At 53.6% G+C, this 19773-nt stretch overlaps 1 protein-coding gene across 1 annotated transcript in view; it reads left to right on the forward strand.

Moving 5' to 3' along the window:
- Positions 1–16211, forward strand: part of SETD1B (SET domain containing 1B, histone lysine methyltransferase) — a 28320-nt gene extending 12109 nt beyond the window's left edge. Inside the window, exons 8-17 of the mRNA XM_031650840.1 lie at positions 809–1070; positions 1147–1481; positions 1576–1681; positions 3094–3588; positions 6134–7393; positions 8779–8945; positions 11069–11200; positions 11284–11403; positions 11482–11619; positions 13618–16211. Coding sequence (XP_031506700.1) covers positions 809–1070; positions 1147–1481; positions 1576–1681; positions 3094–3588; positions 6134–7393; positions 8779–8945; positions 11069–11200; positions 11284–11403; positions 11482–11619; positions 13618–13791 — 3189 coding nt within the window. The 3' untranslated portion in view covers positions 13792–16211. The remainder of the gene's footprint in view (positions 1–808; positions 1071–1146; positions 1482–1575; positions 1682–3093; positions 3589–6133; positions 7394–8778; positions 8946–11068; positions 11201–11283; positions 11404–11481; positions 11620–13617) is intronic.
- Positions 16212–19773: the final 3562 nt, after the last annotated feature.

Here is a 19773-nt window from a genome sequence, read left to right on the forward strand (position 1 = left end):
TCCCCTCAATCACTACACTCCACACCATTCCCCCTGCTCCCCTCCCCCCAAGGGGTGACCATGGTTATGAGTTTGAGTGTCCCCTGGAGCCAGCTTTGGGAAATGCTTGCTCTCTGCCACACAGGTAAGCGACCCCATGTCAGAGCCTGTTTGTCGTCGTATAACTGGGTAGTAAAATTAGAATGAACCGTCTGAAGTCACTGATACACAGCTCTTTATGGTTCAACCAATTTATACTGACCCTACAGTAACAGCTAATAGCTATTCCATTCACAATTTGAATAAAAAGAGCCACCAGACCTCATGTGCCCTGCACCTTGCAAAGCTCTTCATGTGGCTCGTTTTGTTAATTCTCACAGCATCCCTTTGAAGGCAGAGCATTTCAGAACCGCAGGGGCAACCCCTTAGGGAGCAGTGACATAAAGCCAGCGGGTCCTGTTTTTAATACATGGGAAGAGAGAGTGGGGATAGTGTAAATCTTACCTTGTGAAGGTGGTGGTGCAGCTGTGGCACAGATGTGTCTCTATGGTGTCGTTTTTGGATTGTCTGCAAAGTACAAAGGCCACTGTTGTAAGGAAGGCAGCTGCATTAGTCCTATTTTACAGGGGAGGACGTTGAGGATCTGTGAGGTAGAGCGGTGCTCTGGAGCCTCCTGGGTAACGGCATAGTGTGGCCAGGTGTGTAGGGAATGAGGACGCAGTTACCTGTGGTGGCTGTTACTGCCGAGCGGAAGGTAGCCCTGGGAGGGCTCCCTGCAAGGTTTGCTGGTGCCAGAAGCGGTAACGGGCCTCTCCTATCTCCACCCCAGGCCTCACTGACCCCGGTGAAGTCCGGCGAGCACAAGGACGAGGACAGGCCGAAGCCCAAGGACCGCATCGCCTCATGCCTGTTGGAGTCATGGGGCAAGGGTGAGGGCCTGGGCTACGAGGGCCTGGGCCTTGGCATTGGGCTTCGTGGGGCCATTCGCCTGCCCTCCTTCAAGGTTAAGAGGAAGGAGCCACCAGACACCACCTCATCTGGCGACCAGAAGCGGCTGCGGCCCTCGACCTCTGTGGATGAGGAAGATGAAGGTTGGTGCTCTGGGTGTTGGGGTCCCCTTCTTCTGCATCCCCCCAGCCCAGCTCTGACTTCCCTCCCTCCCTGCAGAGTCTGAGCGAGAGCGAGACCGGGACATGGCAGACACCCCCTGTGAGCTCGCCAAGCGGGATCCCAAGGGCGTGGGTGTGCGGCGGCGGCCGGCGCGGCCTCTGGAGCTGGACAGTGGCGGGGAGGAGGACGAGAAGGAGTCCTTGTCGGCGTCCTCCTCCTCATCAGCGTCATCATCCTCGGGGTCCTCAACCACCTCACCCTCGTCTTCGGCCTCCGACAAGGAGGAGGAACAGGAGAGCACCGAGGAGGAGGAAGAGGAGGCAGAGGAGGAGGAGGAGGAAGGCCCCAGGAGCCAGCTCTCCTCCTCCTCAACCTCATCCACATCAGATAAGGTACCTAACAGGCCAGGAAGCCTCAGGGGGCTGGGCCAGGCAACGAGGGCCAGGCCCTTCGGCTCACCTGTCCCCACCCTTCCCTCTCCTCCAGGATGACGACGATGATGACAGTGATGACCGGGACGAGTCTGAGAATGATGACGAAGACACAGCCCTGTCAGAGGCGAGTGAGAAGGACGAAGGGGACTCGGATGAAGGTGAGCAGGGAGGCCGCAGCTGTCTGGCCCTCCTGGGGTCCCTCTTTCCCCAGGGCAGAGCCTGAGGAATTGTCAGAAATACTTTTGAGCCAAAATGTTGTGCTTTTGAGACGTTACCTTGTTAAAACACACACATAGGGTGGCGTATGGTTCCATCTTCAGGGAGTGTCCTGAACAGAATGGCATGTCCATAGAGACAGAAAGCAGGTCTGTGCTCCTTAGGGCTAGAGAGCCTGGCGTTCAGCGGGGCGTGCTCAGCCTGCGTGACTTCTTTTTCAGCTGATGAAAATACTTAGGAACCAGATGTACTAAATGCTGCTGGAATTATCACTTTAAAACGAGCAGTTGGCCAGGCGCAGTGGCTCACACCTGTAATCCCAGCACTTTGGGAGGCCTAGGCTGGTGGATCACCTGAGGAGTAGAGTTCAAGACCAGCCTGGCCAACATGAAACCCGTCTCTACTAAAAATACAAAAATTAGCCGAAGTGGGCTGAGCCTGTAGTCAGCAGCTACTGGGAGGCTGAGGCAGGAGAATGGCATGAACCTGGGAGGTGGGCTTGCAGTGAGCAGTGCGCCACACACACACTCCAGCCTAGGCGACAGAAACTCCGTCTCAAAAAACAAAAAACAACAACAAAAAGCCGAGCAGTTTTTCTGTTATGTTAATTTTACCTCAGTTTTATTTTTTAATTATTATTTATTTATTTATTTTTTTTTGAGATGGAGCACTTGTGTGCGCTTGAGACTTTAGTGCCACCACGCCGATACCACCTCAGCCTCCAAGCAACCTGGAGACTGCTCCTCTAGTTTTAACTTTTAGTAGAAGATGAGGCCTCACCGTGTCCAGGATGGTGGTCACCGATCTCCTGACCTGCGTGATCCGCCCGTCTAGGCCTCCCAAAGTGCTGGGATTACAGGCTTGAGCCACCGCGCCCGGCTACCTCAGTTTTTAAAAGTGACTACTGGTGGCTGGGTGTGGTTCACTCCTGTAATCCCAGCACTTTGGGAGCCGAGGCAAATGGATCATCTGAGGTCAGGAGTTTGAGACCAGCCTGGCCAACATGGTGAAACCCCGTCTCTACTAAAAGTACAAAATTAGCCGGGCGTGGTGGCGCATGCCTGTAATCCCAGCTACTTGGGAGGCTGAGGCAGGAGAATCACTTGAACACAGGAAGTGGAGGTTACAGTGAGCTGAGATCGTGCCACTGCACTCTAGCCTGGGCAACAAGAGTAAAACTCCATCTCAAAAAAAAACAAAAACAAAAAACTACTAGTGAATACACTCCCCACACACATATCTGAGGGTCATGTTCAACCTGGGTGCCGCCAGTTTGAGGCCATTGGTGAGGGGTCTGGGTGGGGCAGGGGCACAGTGGGTCCTCAGCAGCCCCTCCTCTGTGTCCCCCATCTAGAGGAGACAGTGAGCATTGTAACCTCCAAGGCTGAAGCCACGTCATCCAGCGAGAGTTCCGAGTCTTCTGAGTTTGAGTCAAGCTCCGAGTCCTCACCCTCATCCTCAGAGGATGAAGAGGAGGTAGCGACCAGGGAAGAGGAGGAAGAAGAAGAGGAGGAGGCGGCGATGGTGGCAGAGGAAAGCATGGCTTCTGCAGGCCCTGAGGACTTTGAGCAGGACGGGGCGGAAGCTTCTCTGGCCCTGGGGGCACCAGCAGTGGACTCGTTGGGCATGGAAGAGGAGGTGGACATCAAGACTGAGGCTGCGGCCCCTGAGGAGCGGCCCCCCATGCTGGATGAGCCCCCGTTGCCTGTGGGTGTTGAAGAGCCAGTGGACTCCAGGGAGCCCCCTGAGGAGCCAGGCCTGAGCCAGGAAGGGGCCATGTTGCTGTCTCCAGAGCCCCCTGCCAGGGAGGTGGAGGCCCGACCCCCATTGTCCCCTGAGCGAGCTCCAGGTAACACTTGCAACCCCTTGGGAGGGTGGTGGGAGGGAGGCAGGAAGTCCTCACAGTCAGAATCAGCCCAGGCTTCCTTGGGTAGATCGCTGACCGTCCCCAGCCTCAGTTTCCCCTGTAAAATGAGATCAGTCAGTTGTGCCTCCCTTGAGCGAGATGAGGTGTTGGGTGCCAGCACGGAGCCTGGCACTGAGTAGATCAACCCAAAGGGGAACCACTGCTATTTTTCAGTACTCACTGCCAGCGTTTCCCTAGTGGCTTGGTCCTTGGACCATCATTCCCATGAGATGCTCCCCAAAAGGAGGATGGGTGTCCATGGTTACATTAGTGACAGGTGGGTGCTGGGCCAGGTGAGGGCTGCGGGCGTCGCCCCCTCCAGCATTGTGATGAAGCTGCACAGAGCACACGAGAGGCTCTAACTGCATGGCCAGTAGAACTTCACACAGTGATGGCGGCATTCTGGAGCTGTGCTGTCCAGCACTGTAGCCTTCAGACACAGTGTTGTTACCACACTCTTGAAACATGGCCAGTGGCACAGTGGAACTAAGTTTGTAATAGTGTTCAATTTATTTTGGCTTACATAGCTGCATGTGGTTAGCACCTACCTTTTTTTATGAGATGGAGTCTTGCTCTGTTGCCCAGGCTGGAGTGCAGTGGCGCGATCTCGGCTCACTGCAAGCTCCGCTTCCCAGGTTCATGCCATTCTCCTGCCTCAGCCTCCTGAGTAGCTGGGACTACAGGCGCCCGCCACCACGCCCGGCTAATTTTTTGTATTTTTGGTAGAGATGGGGTTTCACGGTGTTGGCCAGGATGGTCTCGATCTCCTGACTTTGTGATCTGCCCGCCTCAGCCTCCCAAAATGCTGGGATTGCAGGCTTGAGCCACCGCGCCTGGCCTAGCACCTACCTTTAATAAGTCCCTCAGGAAAGGATTACAGCTGCTCCTGTTGTACATTGAACATATGGCTAGCGCCCACTGACATGCAGTTTTCAATCAAACATGGACAGGAAAGACCGGTGGGATGCTAAACCCACCTATATGGAGGGCGACCGCCTGCCTATCCATGGGTTCTGCAAGACGGACTACAAGCTTTGAGTATGTGCAGATTTTGGTATACCAGGGAGTGCTGGAACCAATTCCCTGTGTGTATTGAGGGACGACTGTGTTTTGTTTTGTTTATTCCACCATTAACCACAGTCTTTGAGCATTGACTCAATGTTAAGCCTCCATTGTGTCCCTGCTATTATTTTGAGCAGTAGCAATATAACAGTGGACCAAATAGACAAAAATATCTGCTCCCACGGAGCAGGGGAACAGATGACAACAGATCAATTAGAAAATGAAAAACAGGTGGCAGGCTCTTGTAATCCCAGCTACTTGGGAGGCTAAGGAAGAATTGCTTGAACCTGGGTGGCAGAGGTTGCAGTGACCCGAGATCGTGCCACACTGCACTTCAGCCTGGGCTATAGAGTGAGATTCTGTCTCAAAAAAAAAGAAAGGAAAAAAGAAAAAGAAATGGGCCTGGCACGGTGTCTCACACTTGTAATCCCAGCACTGTGGGAAGCCGAGGTGGGCAGATCAGCTGAGGTCAGGAGTTTGAGACCAGCCTGGCCAACATGGCCAAACCCCGTCTGTACTAAAAATACAAAAAATTAGCAGGGCGTTGTGGCACTGCCTGTAACCCCAGCGGCTCAGGAGGCTGAGGAAGGAGAATAGCTTGGACCTGGGAGGCAGAGGTAGCTTGCAGTGAGCCGAGATTGCTCTCCAGCCTGTGCAACAGAGTGAGACTCTGTCTCAAAAATAAAATAAAATAAAATGATATAAAAATATAAAATGAAAAAAATGTATTTTGTGGTCAGGCATGGTGACTCACATCTGTAATTCCAGCACTTTGGGAGGCCAAGGCTGGTGGATCACTTGAGACCAGGGGTTCAAGACCAGCCTAGGCAGCATAGTGAGAACCCATCCCCACAAAACATTTCAAAATTAGCTGGGTGTGGTGGCACATGCCTGTAGTCCCAGCTACTCAGGAGCCTTAGGCAGGAGGAGCCCTTGAGCCCTGGCGGTTTAGGCTACAATGACTAAACCATCATGCCACTGCATTCCACCCGTCTCAAAAATAAAAAGTAAATTAGTTAAAAAATTAAGAAGTGTATCCCGTGACAGTGGAGGTAAGTGCTAGGAAAAAAATCCTTGAAGGCTCCGACAAGTCCTGCAGAAAAGAGACTTGTTTAATTTTATTCAGTCATAGAGCAGATTTTCTTGGGCCACAGGGACTTCAGACTTTGTTCTGAAGACACAGTGTGAAAGGCTGGGATACATGTCTCCTGCATCTGTGATTTAGCCTACCAACATAGATAAAGGATATACTGTGTGCCTAACACTGGGTTGGGCCCTGAGCAGTCCTTGAGAGGTTTAGCTGGAGATGGACAGGTCCTGTGCTCAGACTCAGCTGTGAGCTGGCCAGGTATGGAGCACAGAGTAAGGCACTGAGAGACGTTTGGATTGAATGGTAACTGTCTCGTGTTTGCTCCCCTCTCTGCAGAGCATGACCTGCAAGTGGAGCCAGAGCCCCCTATGATGCTCCCCTTGCCCCTGCAACCACCATTGCCGCCCCCACGACCACCCCGGCCACCCAGCCCCCCGCCGGAGCCCGAGACCACAGACGCCTCACATCCATCTGTCCCTCCGGAGCACCCTGCTGAAGACCACCCCCCACATACTCCAGGCCTCTGTGGCAGCCTGGCCAAGTCGCAGAGCACAGAGACGGTGCCAGCCACACCAGGCGGGGAGCCCCCGCTATCAGGGGGCAGCAGTGGCCTGTCCTTGAGCTCTCCGCAAGTGCCCGGCAGCCCCTTCTCCTACCCAGCCCCGTCCCCTGGCTTGAACAGTGGGGGCCTCCCTCGGACACCTGGCCGGGACTTCAGCTTCACACCCACCTTCTCCGAGCCCAGTGGGCCGTTGCTTCTGCCCGTCTGCCCCCTCCCCACTGGCCGACGTGATGAACGCTCCGGGCCCCTGGCCTCCCCGGTGCTCCTGGAGACGGGCCTGCCCCTCCCTCTGCCCCTGCCCCTGCCCTTGCCCTTGGCATTACCCGCTGTCTTGCGGGCCCAGGCTCGTACCCCCACCCCGCTGCCGCCCTTGCTGCCCGCCCCCCTGGCCTCTTGCCCACCCCCAATGAAGAGAAAGCCGGGCCGGCCCCGGCGATCCCCACCATCTATGCTCTCCTTGGATGGGCCCTTGGTCCGGCCACCAGCAGGGGCCGCCCTTGGAAGGGAACTCCTGCTCCTGCCGGGCCAGCCGCAGACCCCCGTCTTCCCCAGCACTCACGACCCCCGGACAGTGACCCTGGATTTCCGGAACGCGGGGATCCCAGCCCCTCCACCACCCCTTCCCCCCCAGCCACCCCCACCCCCACCTCCCCCACCTGTAGAGCCCACCAAGCTGCCCTTTAAGGAGCTAGACAACCAGTGGCCCTCCGAGGCCATCCCTCCAGGCCCCCGTGGGCGTGATGAGGTCACTGAGGAGTACATGGAGTTGGCCAAGAGTCGGGGGCCATGGCGCCGGCCACCTAAGAAGCGCCATGAGGACCTGGTGCCACCTGCGGGCTCGCCCGAACTCTCGCCACCCCAGCCCCTCTTCCGGCCCCGCTCGGAGTTTGAGGAGATGACCATCCTGTATGACATCTGGAACGGTGGCATCGACGAGGAGGACATCCGCTTCCTATGTGTCACTTACGAGCGACTGCTGCAGCAGGACAATGGCATGGACTGGCTTAACGACACGCTCTGGGTCTACCATCCCTATATCCTGCCAGCATGTGGGGCTCTGCACCTTCTGGGATGCAGGAAGTCCCCACTCACCTCTCTAGGCCCCACCTCCCAGTCTGTAGCAGCCCACGGTGCCTGTGAAGGTGACAGAACGCACCACCGTCACTTCCCATGCCAGGCTCCAGAGTGAATCATCATTGGCACGTTTTAAGGACTCCTCTGCCAGGCCCATGTTACCCCCAGAGTTAGCAGGTCTTGGGGCCACATGTAACAACAGTGCTGTGCAGCTTAACAGCACACAAGGGCTGAGGGCTTCCTTGTCCCCTTCATAACCTCCCAGTAGCCTGGTGAGATAAGGGTATGATTCCCATTTTACTAAGGCTCAGAGAGGTTCAGTGACCTGTCCAAAGTCACACAGCTACAAGTGGCAGAGTTGAGATTTGAACCCAGGCAAACCTGGCTCTAGAGTCCAGGCTTTTCACCACCAGGCTTTCATGAGGCTTGGTTGTTCGCATAGGTCTATGAGGCTAGACCCCTCGTTATCCCTGTTGTATTAGACTGATTTGTGAGCACTCAGTTTGTGTCAAGAGCTCTGCTCAATGCCGGGCACCATGGCTCATGGCTGTAATCCCAGCACTATGGGAGGCTGAGGCGAGTGGATCACTTGAGGCCAGAAGTTTGAGACCAGCCTGGCCAACGTGGCGAAACCCCATCTCTACTAAAAATACAAAAGTTAGCCGGGTGTGGTAGCACATGCCTATTAATTCCAGCTACTCTGGAGGCTGAGGCAGGAGAATTGCTTGAACCCGGGAGGCATAGGTTGCAGTAAGCCAAGATCGCACCATTGCACTCCAGCCTGGGCGACAGAGCGAGACTCTGTCTCAAAAAACACAAAACTCTGCTAAGGACCATAAGCATATTTCATCACTTACAGAGGCATCACTGTCACCCCAATTCACAGATGGGAAACAGCAGAAAATGGTTAACACACCCAGCACTTTGGGAGGCCAAGGTGGACAGATCACTTGGTCTCTGGAGGTCGAGGCCGGCCTGGGAAACGTAGCAAAACCCCATCACTACAAAATAATCCAGAAATTAGCTGGCTGTGGTGGTGCATGCCTGTAGTTCCAGCTGCTCAGGAGGCTGAAGCTACAGTAAGCTGAGATTGTACCACTGCACTCGAGCCTGGGCAACAGGAGACCATGTCTCAAAAAAAAAAGACACCCAGAGCCATGCAACTAGGTATTGACCGTCAGCAGGGTTGGTCAGCGGGCAGCCGTGTGGAGGTGGCATGGGAGTGGGCAGTAGAACTGGACATCGCTGTCCCCGGAGGGTGGTCTGAGGATGGGCGGGACCAGTCTATGAAGGGACCAGGAGGGACTCTCTGAGAATGTCCATGTGGCCCTTGACCCACACCCACCCACCAGCCTCTCTTCAGCTAAGAAAAAGAAACGGGACGATGGCATTCGTGAGCACGTGACAGGCTGTGCCCGCAGCGAGGGCTTCTACACCATCGACAAGAAGGACAAGCTCAGATACCTCAACAGCAGCCGTGCCAGCACCGATGAGCCCCCTGCAGACACCCAGGTACTGCCAGGGCTCCTGGACACATCAGCCGGCTGGGCCATGGGGATCCAGGGCACTCGTGGAGGGGTGCCGGGCAGAGGGAGGAGTTGTGAGGCCAGAGGAGCTGGCACACAGTGTGCAAGTGGAAGGGGAGAGGCGGGTGGGCAGGGCCTAGGAGAAGGAAGGAATCTGCCTTAGTCCCATGGGCCTTGGAGCACCTCCCAAGGGTTTAATCAGGGATGTGACGGAGCTCTGTTTCCACAAGTTCGTTCATTTTTTGTTTGTTTTTTGCTTGGCTCTTTTTGAGACAAAGCCTTGCTCTGTCACCCAGGCTGGAGTGCAGTGGCACGATCTCAGCTCACTGCAACCTCTGCCTCCTGGATTCAAATGATTCTCCTGCCTCAGCCTCCCGAGTAGCTGGGATTACAGGTGCCGGTCACCATGCCTGGCTAAATTTTTTGTATTTTTAGTAGAAATGGGAGTTCGCCATATTGGGCAGGTTGGTCTTGAACTCCTGACCTCAAGTAATCTGCCTGCCTTGGTCTCCCAAACTGCTGGGATTATAAGCACGAGCCACATTGCCTGGCCTCATTCATTCTTTTTTAATCTAGCAAATATCTGTTGAGTACATGCTGCGTACCAGGCACTGTTCTGGGTCTATAGCAGTGAACACCACCAAATCTTTTTCCTCATGGAATTTAATTATTTATTTTTATTTTTAAATTAAAAAAAATTGAGACGGGGTCTCACTGTGTAGCCCAGGCTGATCTGGAACTCCTGGGTTCAAGTGATCCTCCTGCCTCAGCCTCCCAAAGTTCTGGGATTATAGGCGTGAGCCACGGTGCCCGGCTGGAGTTTATATTTTAGTGGGGACTTGTGGGAAATAATCAAGTGAACAAAGAAGCACGTAATGCCAGGCAGGGAAAACGTGATGGAGAAAACAGGAGAGGGGTTAGGGATTTCCAAGTCAAAGGGGAGTCAGAGGGTCAGACCCAAGCAAAGTGCGGGAAGGCGCCATGCAGATGCCAAAGAGACCACAGAAGTGAAAAAGCAACTTTCATAAGAAGTTAAAACCAGAGAGGGGCTCACTGACCGCAGCAGGCCTCCCTAGGACAGCAGCGGTGCAAAGGCCCTGAGGCAGTGGGGCTCCTTGGTGTGAGGAGGGGAAAGGAGAGGCCACTTGTGGTGCGAAAGACAGCTCAGGCCACTAGGGTGGGGGGGACTGTGGTAGTGAGTGACCTGTCTCCTGGGGTGACAGGCAGCAGCGGGAGGTTCTGAGAGGAGCTGGGGTGGTATGGAGCTGGCACAGAGGTCCCGAGGACAGACTGTGTTCGGGTTGCTGCAGTTTCCAGACTGGACATGCGGACGTGCTGGATGTGAGGAGACGTGGATGCCTGTGGAAGAATATGAGGAAGTGGGATGGACAGGACTGGGGCTGGCCTGGGTACAGGAGACAGGGATGGGCGGGGGGTGACAGCCCAGGGTGTGGCTGGGGTGGGGGGTGCTGGGAAGCTGGACATTGGACCTGAGATGGGGAGGCTGATACGCTGTCACCACGAGGCAACTTGAGTTCTGCGGATTCTGAAAACACCCAGGCAGAGAGGTCTTGATGGGCACGTGGGTATGGCGGAACTTAGGATGGGGATCTCCAGCCTGGCGACCTAAGTGTGGGCATCGCCAGGAGAGAAGTGGTGACTGAAGGTCACAACAGGGTGACCTCACCTGGGAGGGCACATGGGGCAGAGGCCTGGGATGCTCCAAAGGTTAATGGGTGGGGCAGAGGCCAAGAGCAGGACGTGACACGAGGGTTTCGGAAGGATCCTCAATTTCAAATGCTTGGGGGTCGGAGGGGTCTGGGTGAGAGCCAAGCGGGGGGGTCAGGGTAGACAAAGCTTTGGGCTGAAATGGGGAAAAGACAGCGCCAGGCAAGGGTGAGTCTCGTTGTGAAGATAGGAGCGTGAGCACACTCAGATACTGATGGGATGGAGGAGGCAGGGAAGCAGTGACAATTAGGGACAGGCAGGTGTGGATAAGCCCAGAGAAAGGAGCCCAGGATGCTGAGGATGACAGACATCCAGAGCTTAGGGTGGGACAGCCGAGGACACGACCAGCCCTGCTGAGCCCCTGCACACCGTCCTCTGCAGGGCATGAGCATCCCAGCACAGCCCCATGCCTCCACCCGGGCAGGCTCGGAGCGGCGTTCGGAGCAGCGTCGCCTGTTGTCCTCCTTCACTGGCAGCTGTGACAGCGACCTGCTCAAGTTCAACCAGCTCAAGGTGAGGCGGGGCTTCACCCAGATCCCGGGGTGGCGGCAGGACCTGAGACCGGGGCTTACCTCTCCCTGTCTTCCCTCCTGCAGTTCCGGAAGAAAAAGCTCAAGTTCTGCAAGAGCCACATTCACGACTGGGGCTTGTTCGCCATGGAGCCCATCGCGGCTGACGAGATGGTCATCGAGTACGTGGGCCAGAATATCCGTCAGGTAGGCACTGCCCGGCAGGGTGGGCATGGGGCCGGGCATGGGGCTGGCCCAGCCAGACTGACACCCTTTTGTGGTCAGGTGATCGCAGACATGCGGGAGAAGCGTTATGAGGACGAGGGCATCGGGAGCAGCTACATGTTCCGGGTGGACCACGACACCATCATCGACGCCACCAAATGCGGCAACTTTGCGCGCTTCATCAACCACAGCTGCAACGTGAGTGCCCAGCCGGGGGTGGCCCTGCCCCTGCCCCTGGCCCTGCTTCTGTGCCAGGAGGGCCTGGAAGCCCCGGCACGGCAGTGCCATCAGCTTGGCCTCCTTTCCAAGCTCAGGTTGGTCAAAGGTTATAGAGAGAGGAGGACATGTGAGGTCTACCAGGAGCTCTACTCCTCTGAGCTTCAGTTTCTCATCTGTGAAATGGGCATAGTGAGGCTTCTGTGGCATGTAGAGGACTCAAATAAGTGGTTGGTTCAGTTCATTGGTAATTACAGAGTTGTTTCTCCAACGTTAGCCTTTTCTCCCTGCCTTCATTGGTCGGGCTCAGCCCTGCTCGGGCCGAGCTGTCCACCAGCACTTTCTGCAGGGGGGAGAGGGAGGTGCACTACATGCATCTGTGCTGTGGGTTAGCCACATGTGTGGTGTTGAGCACTGGAAATGTGCCCAGTGCATCTGGGGACCTGAGTTTTAAATTTTATTTCATTGTGATGAATTTAAACTTAATTAGCTTGTGACGACCGTATCGGGTGGTGCAGGCCTAGAGGGGAGGGACACTGATAACAGGGATTTGAGTGCTGAAGGATGAGCGCAGGAAGCTCCGAGCAGGAGGGAGGCATGTTCCGGGCTGGATGCCCCTGACTTTGGGCTCGAGTCTTGGCATCGCAGCTTAGTGAGTTGCTTGATGTCTCTGTGCCTTAGTTTCCTTGTCTGTAAAACAGGGACAATAACAGTCACTCCTTGTAGGTTGTTAGGAGGGCCACATAGATGGGTCACTGCCTGTGGGCCCTTTGAGTCCTGGCCAAGTCGGTCCTCAGTGCCTGCTGGCTCTCTCTGTTGTGACTTGATCCTTGCCTGGGTGGTAGGGACTTTCCTGTGAATATCCAAGGAGATCTGAGGGGTGAGAGGGAATTGCCCAGGGGAGGCGGTGCTGGGGCAAGGGGAACTGTGTGTTCAAAGGCCCTGGGGCAGTGGGAAGAACACCTGTTTGAGAGACAGCAAGGGAGGCAGTGGGCATCGGGTAGGGTAAGAGGACGGGGTGGGCTGGGCTGTGGGTGGTCAAGCTGAGGAACTGTTTCTCTGAGAGCCACGGTCGCTGGAAGGTTGGCGCTATCGGGCGACAGGTTCTGCTGTCCCTTTGGAAGCATTTCCCTGGCTGCTGGGGCAGGAGTGGGTTTTTTCAGGGGTGAGAGTGGCTGAGGGGGCTGTAGCAGGTGGGTGAGCAGTAATAAGGGCCTGAGCGTGGCTGGTGACCCCAGAAGTGGAGATCAGTAGACACAACCAAGAGGTCCTTCTGGGACTGAACTCACCAGCCCTGGTGGGGGCCAGATCTGGACTGAAGAAGGCAGGGAGGCAGATGCTCTGGGGCCTGGGTGCGTGGTGCAGCAGCTCCCCAGAGCAGGAGCAGATCATGCTTTAGGTGTGAGCTTTCTAAGTCAAAGACGGTCCCGGGGCTGCCACCAGCAGACAGCAGGTAGTTGCATTTATGGGCTTGGAGCCCTTTACCTTTTCTGTGAAGGGCCAGATAATAAATATTTTTGGCTTGATGGCTCAGATGCTCTCTATGGCAACTACTGAACTTGGCTATTTTAACAAAAGCAGCCACAAATTATATGCAAATGAATGGGAGAATGGATATGGCTACGTGCCAGTAAAACTTTATTTACAAAAACAGGCAGCTAGGGGCTATGGTTTGCTGACCCTTTGTCTAGAGTTCAGAAGTGAGATGTGAGCTAAACATAGACATACATTTGGGAGCACTTGCACTATGAATGGAAATGAAAGGCCTGGGAAATAATTTTTATCGTCATGATTTAATATCAGAGGCAAGGGGTCACCCCTGGGGGTCGGGGGGAGCAAAGGTCCAGAGCAGAGCAGTGGGTTGGGGAATCTCATGGCAATGTCAGGCCTTAAGCACAGGCCTGGTTGGGTTTGAGGGGTCTGCAGTGGCGGGGGACCCTAGGGGGCCTGGGGCTCACTCTCCCCCAACCTTGCTTGCAGCCCAACTGCTATGCCAAGGTGATCACAGTGGAGTCACAGAAGAAGATAGTCATCTACTCGAAGCAGCACATCAACGTCAACGAGGAGATCACCTATGACTACAAGTTCCCCATTGAGGACGTCAAGATCCCCTGCCTCTGCGGCTCCGAGAACTGCCGGGGCACCCTCAACTAAGCTCCCGCGCCAGACTCGAAGGATGTCGCCGCAGCCCTGGGACTCCCGAGCGTGGAGCCCCCCGGCCCCGGGGCCCGGCCCCCCCCGCCCGCCCCCATTTCAGGTGCTGTCCTCTACCCAGCGGCCATTCAGGGCCTGGCGCCCCACACTACCCCCTGGAGCCCCTGGCTCCGGCCCCTCTGCGGGAAAGGGCTTCTCTGTCGTTCAGCCCACGTCTCTCTCATTTTTACAAACGCCCCTTTCAGGATTTCTGTTTAACTCCAGCATCAGCTTCTCTCTCTCTGTCTCTCCTCCCCTCTCTCTGTTCTCTGTCTCTTCTCCCTCCCACCATCACCCCGGCCTCTTCCTGTGAATGCTGCTATGTTGTTTTGTCCTCTTATTTTTTTTCCTCATCGTGAGAAAAGACATTTTAACCGTTGAAATGTGAAGGTGGAATCAGAGGGGCCCCGCGGGGGGTCTGCAGAGGCCTCAGTGTGGCTGTGCGTGGCCCGTGTCCTGGAAGCCACCTGGGCCTGGACGCAGGGCCGGGTGCTGTGGGAAGGACAGAGAGGCCCCCACGGCCTTGACCTCAGAACACTAAGCCCTGAAAGTCCCCCTCACTGCCCGTGGGCACAGTGAGGAGACCCCAACACCTTTCCCAACCCGAGCCCCAGCCTATTCCTTCCCCAGAGGCCTGGGGCACCGCTGACCCGGCGACCCTGGTGGAGCTAAGCTCGTCCCTGGCAGGGGTCTCCACGCGGCTCTCCCTGCCACCTCACACCCCAGCACCCCCTAAACCTTGGGTTCAATGTTTACTTTCTCATTCGGATGCCAGCAACGAGGGAGCCTCTCGGAGGCCCCAGTGCAGGTGAGGGGCGCTGAGAAGGCGGGCGGCCACTCTCTTCTGCCCTTGCCTTCACCCTGGGTGGGAGGGGGCTCCCAAGGGTGGGCGGGTCCCCCGTCCCGCCATTACGGGTTGTCAGACCGTCTGCGTGTGGCATTTTTTGGCTTATAAGCTTCACCCAGTCACCCCCGACCCACACCCCATGTCCCCCTGCCGGCAGCCCCTCCCCCCAAGAAGGCCAGAGGATATTTATTTTCGGAGGGAGCAGATTCCTTCTCCTAGAGAAAGGAAAAATCTTGGAAAAGATTTTAAAACTCAGATCTAAGTCTTTGACAGTTTTTTTTTTTTCCCTTTTGACCCCCTTCCTATCCTCTTCAGTTTATTCCTATGCATTTTTTTTTCTTGTGCGTGTATAAAATCAAAACGAAGGGGAAAAAGGTTTTTGAAGTTCAGAACCAACTTCTGTACATAGAGGCTGCCGCAAAGGACTTTCTCTTGGGAACATTGTTTCTTGTAGAAACATGCGGGAAGACATTTTTTGCTCATTTCTTTGTACTTCCAAAAAAAAAAAAAGACAAAAGCAAGTCCCCCCGTACCCCAGAAAGCAGAGAAGGCGTGTAAATAATTTCTGGAAAGTGACTGTTGTGACCCGGAGTCCTCATCAAGACGAGCGCGCTCCATGTGGGAGCTGCTCCCACCCTGCAGACGCGGGCGGCCGGAGCCTCTGGTATCTCAGCTTGTGTCAAGCTTGTTATCATGTAAATTCTGTACAAAGAATTGTTATTTTTCTCTTTTTTTGTCGTTGGTGGTTTTGTTGTGTGTGTTTTTTTTTTTTTAATTCCTTTCCCCCAGGCCCTCTCTATTTGAGACTGTGCCTGCCGGTTTCAAGATCAAGGAAATTGGTGGCATTAAGACACAGATGGGGTACCTGGGCACAGCGGCGAACTTCTCTTCCGTTTGCGGTTTTCTGCCTAATTGTGCAACTGAGGAAATAATTTATTTTTCACATGAGGAAATGCGTAGCTTGTAGAGATGGCTGATTCAAGTTACATGTACAGCCCCCAAGGGGCTGTCTCCATTCTGTCCCCTTCCATAAAAGAAGTGGGGCGATGCGAGAATACCAGGGAAGGGACCCTTGCCTCGCCCCTCCCCCTGGCCTCACCTTGCCCCCAGCCATCGTGCCCAGTGTAAACCTCGGCTGGCCTTCACTAAGGGGACTAGACCTGCCTCTCCCAGGACCCCCTGCCCCAGCCCCAGAGTGGTTTGCAATAATCAAGGTATGTGTCGAGTCATTCTTCTTTCAACTCCCTCATTTTTCATTGAACAAATCTCTGCTTTTCAAGAGTTGGGGGTTTCTGCTATTTTTTGTTTTCTCTCCCTCACCCTGCAAAGAAGAGAACCAATAAGTTTTAGGGATGTTTCTGTGTATAGACTCCATCATCCATATGTAACTTGTTTTGAAGAGAAGTGTTTCCGTTGTGAGTGTGTCTTGCTGTAAATATTTGTTCATATTTTTGTGAATTCAATACTATGTACCATTGTATTATAGTAACTTTTATAAAGCAAACCATAAATATACTGACTTTTCTTACAGATACGCCATCTCTCTTGCTCTCCTCTCTCCCTCTATTCTTTCTTTCTGTTGGGAGCACATCCTGCTTCCGTGGAGGGTGGAGTGCTCCACTCAGACACTCAAATCAGCAGGGTTTTTTGTTTTTGTTTTTGAGACAGGGTCTCGCTCTGTCACCCCAAGCTGGAGTGTAGTGGTGCAATCATGGCTCACTGCAGCCTTGACTTCCTGGGCTCAGGTGATCCTCCCATCTCAACTTCCTGAGTAGCTGGCACTACAGGCGCACACCACCATGCCTAGCTAATTTTTAAGAAATTTTTTGTAGAGACGGGGTCTCCCTGTGTTGCCCAGACTGGTCTCAAACTGCTGGGCTCAATCTATCCTCCCACCTCAGCCTCCCAAAGTAGTGGGATTACAGATGTGAGCCACCATGCCCAGCCTGAACTTGTAGGTGGGTTTTGTGAACTGGGCCAAATTATAGTCACCACTAGACCTTGCACAGCTTTTAAGTTTGATTTCTAGATGTTTTCTTAAAACCTCAGGTTTTTGACTCATGAGGTCTGCAATGAAGGAAATAAGATCAGGTATCCTTTTACTATCACTAGAAGAATGTAGGTGGTTCCTTAGAAATGTTTAACACTTAAGGAGAGGCCCTCCTGTCCCCCCTACCCCGGTCTGCATTTGAGGGAGGAAAAAGGGCTGATAAAATAGTACAAGTTGAGAAGAATTAAATCTATCCTGTACTCACGGCATTTCAGAGATACTGTGCCCCAGTCTCAGCTCTGCCTGACCCCGTAGAGGGGTGACAAAGGGCTTGTAGTTGGCATCCACAGTAAATGTCTCCAAGAAGGTAAGATGTAAAACCTTAGCAAAAAGCAATATGCCTGAAAAGACACTGTACCTCACTTTTTACTGGAGAAATGTGAATTATCCCATGATACCATTTCCCCCTGTCAGGTTGGCAAATATTAGAAGGTGGAGGAAACCCAGTTTGGGGGAGCAGTAGGCAGGGGAACTCTCATGCATCATTAGTGGAAGCCAAAAATCACTGCAACTTTTAGGATGGAAAATACCTATTAGTAATCATTATTTAAAATGCACAGGACTGGCGCGGTGGCTCATACCTGTGATCACAACACTTTGGGAGGCCTAGGCGGCAGATCACCTGAGGTCAGGAGTTCGAGCCAGCCTAACCAGCATGGTAAAACCCCATCTCTACTAAAAATACAAAAATGAGCCGGGTGTGGTGGTGCACGCCTGTAATTCCAGCTACTTGGGAGGCTGAGGTGGGAGAATCGCTTGAGCCCAGGAGGCGGAGGTTGCAGTGAGCTGAGATCACGCCACTGCACTCCAGCTTGGGTGAGAGAGTGAGACTCCGTCTCAAAATGATCAAATGCACCCAAAGTCTTGGCTTCAGTGTTCCACTGTGAGGAATTGAGCCTGACAGATACAGTGGGCAACAATATGAACAAGAGTGTTCTTCGCAGCCTCATTTGTGGTATCAACGAAAGGAAGGGAGGGTAAATTGTCCGTTCATGGTGGGCTGCTTTTAGGAATTGTGCATCCAGACAGGTGGACACTCCCGTAAGTTGATTCATGGGAATAGAGGACTGAGGTCCAGGCTGAGCCAGCAAAGATAAGGAAGCGTCTGGCCATTAATTCAATCAACCAATATTTATTGAGTACCTTGTCTGTGCCAGGCACTCCTCTAGGCTTGGGGATAGGAATGAAGGAAACACTGTTCTTGAGGGCAAGCCAGGCAAATGTGAAAAGTAAATGCTATGGTAAGGAGAAAAAAGCTAAGAGAAGGGGCGGGGTGTAGTTGGAGGAATATACAATTTTATTCTTATTTATTTTAGAGACAAGGTCTAGTTCTGTCACCCAGTCTGGAGTGCGGCGGCATGATCATAGTTTACTGCAGCCTCGATCTGCTGAGTTCAAGTGATCCCCCCACTTCAACCTCCTAAGTATCAGGGAAGACAGGCACACTTTACCATGCCAGCTAATTTTAAAAATTTCTTGGCCGGGCACAGTGAAACCCAGCCTGTAATCCCAGCACTGGGAGGCCGAGGATAGGCGGGATCACGAGGTCAAGATCAGCCATCTGGCTAACACAGTGAAACCCTGTCTCTACTAAAAGTACCAAAAAAACTAGCCCGGAGGAGGCTGAGGTGGCCTGTAGTCCCAGCTACTCAGGAGGCTGAGGCAGAGAATGGCGCGTAAGCCAGGGCCCGGAGCTTGCAGTGAGCTGAGATCCGACCGCACCAGCCTGGGCAACAGAGACTCCGTCTCAAAAATTCTTTCTTTTCTTTTTTTTCTTGAGACAGGATTTGCTGTTATGAGCTGGAAGTCTATCAACGCAATTGTCGCAACCGCTACCACAGTTCAGCATTAGCCTGCCTCCAGCCTCCCGGTGAGGTTACTTTGGGATACAGGCATGTGCCACCATGCCTGGCTAATTTTGTATTTTTAGTAGAGATGGGATTTCTCCACATGTTGATCATGCTGGAACTCTGACCTCCAGGGGGATCTGCTCGCCTCTGCTTCCCAAAGTGCTGGGATTACAGGCGTGACCACTGTGCCTGGTCTTTTTTCTTTTTTTTTCTTTTTTTTTTTTTTTGAGACAGAGTCTTGCTCTGTCTCGCCCAGGCCTGGAGTGCAGTGGTGCAATCTTGGCTCACTGCAACCTCTGCCTCCTGGGTTCAAGCCATTCTCCTACCTCAAACCTCTCCCAGGTAGCTGGGACTACGAACTACACCTGCCTGTAGTATGTAGGCTAATTTTTTTTTTTTTAGTAGAGATGGGGTTTCACCATGCTGCCCAGGCTGGTCTCCAACTCCTGACCTCAGTGATGCCCGCCTCGACCTCTCCCAAGTGCTGGGATTCTGGGCAGCCACCTGGCCTTTTAAAATTTTTTTTGAGACAGAGTCAGTCTCTGTTGCCCAGGCTGGAATGCAATGGCATGGTTTCGGCTCACTGCAACCTCTGCTTCCCAGGTTCAAGGGATTCTCATGCTTCAGCCTTGTGAGTAGCTGGGACTACAGCTGTGTGCCACCACACCCGGCTAGTTTTTTATTATTAGAACAGATGAAACCCTATCTCTTATTTTATTTTATTTTAATTTATTTATTTTAATTTATTTATTTTATTTTATTTTATGTTATTTTATGAGACAGAGTCTGGCTCTGTTGCCCAGGCTGGAGTGCAGTGGCGCGTTCTCGGTTACAGCAACCTCTGCCTCCTGGGTTCAAGCTGTTCTCCTGCCTCAGCCTCCTGAGTAGCTGGGATTACAGGCAAATGCCACCACATCCGGCTAATGTTTGTATTTTTAGTAGAGACGGGGTTTCACCATGTCGGCCAGGCTGGTCTCAAACTCCTAACCTCAAGTGATCTGCCCGCCTCGGCCTTTCAAAGTGCTGGAATTACAGGCATGAGCCACCTGTATCTGGCCAATTTTTAAATTTTTATAGAAATGGGGTCTCACTGTGTTTCCCAAGCTGGTCTTGAACTCCTGGGCTCAAGCAATCCTCTGGCCTTGACCTCCCAAAGTGCCAGGATTATAGGTGTGAGCCACTGCGCCTGTCTTCAT

The sequence above is a fragment of the Papio anubis genome, chromosome 9 (genome assembly GCF_008728515.1).
Source record: "Papio anubis isolate 15944 chromosome 9, Panubis1.0, whole genome shotgun sequence".
NCBI classification, from domain to species: Eukaryota; Metazoa; Chordata; class Mammalia; order Primates; family Cercopithecidae; genus Papio; species Papio anubis.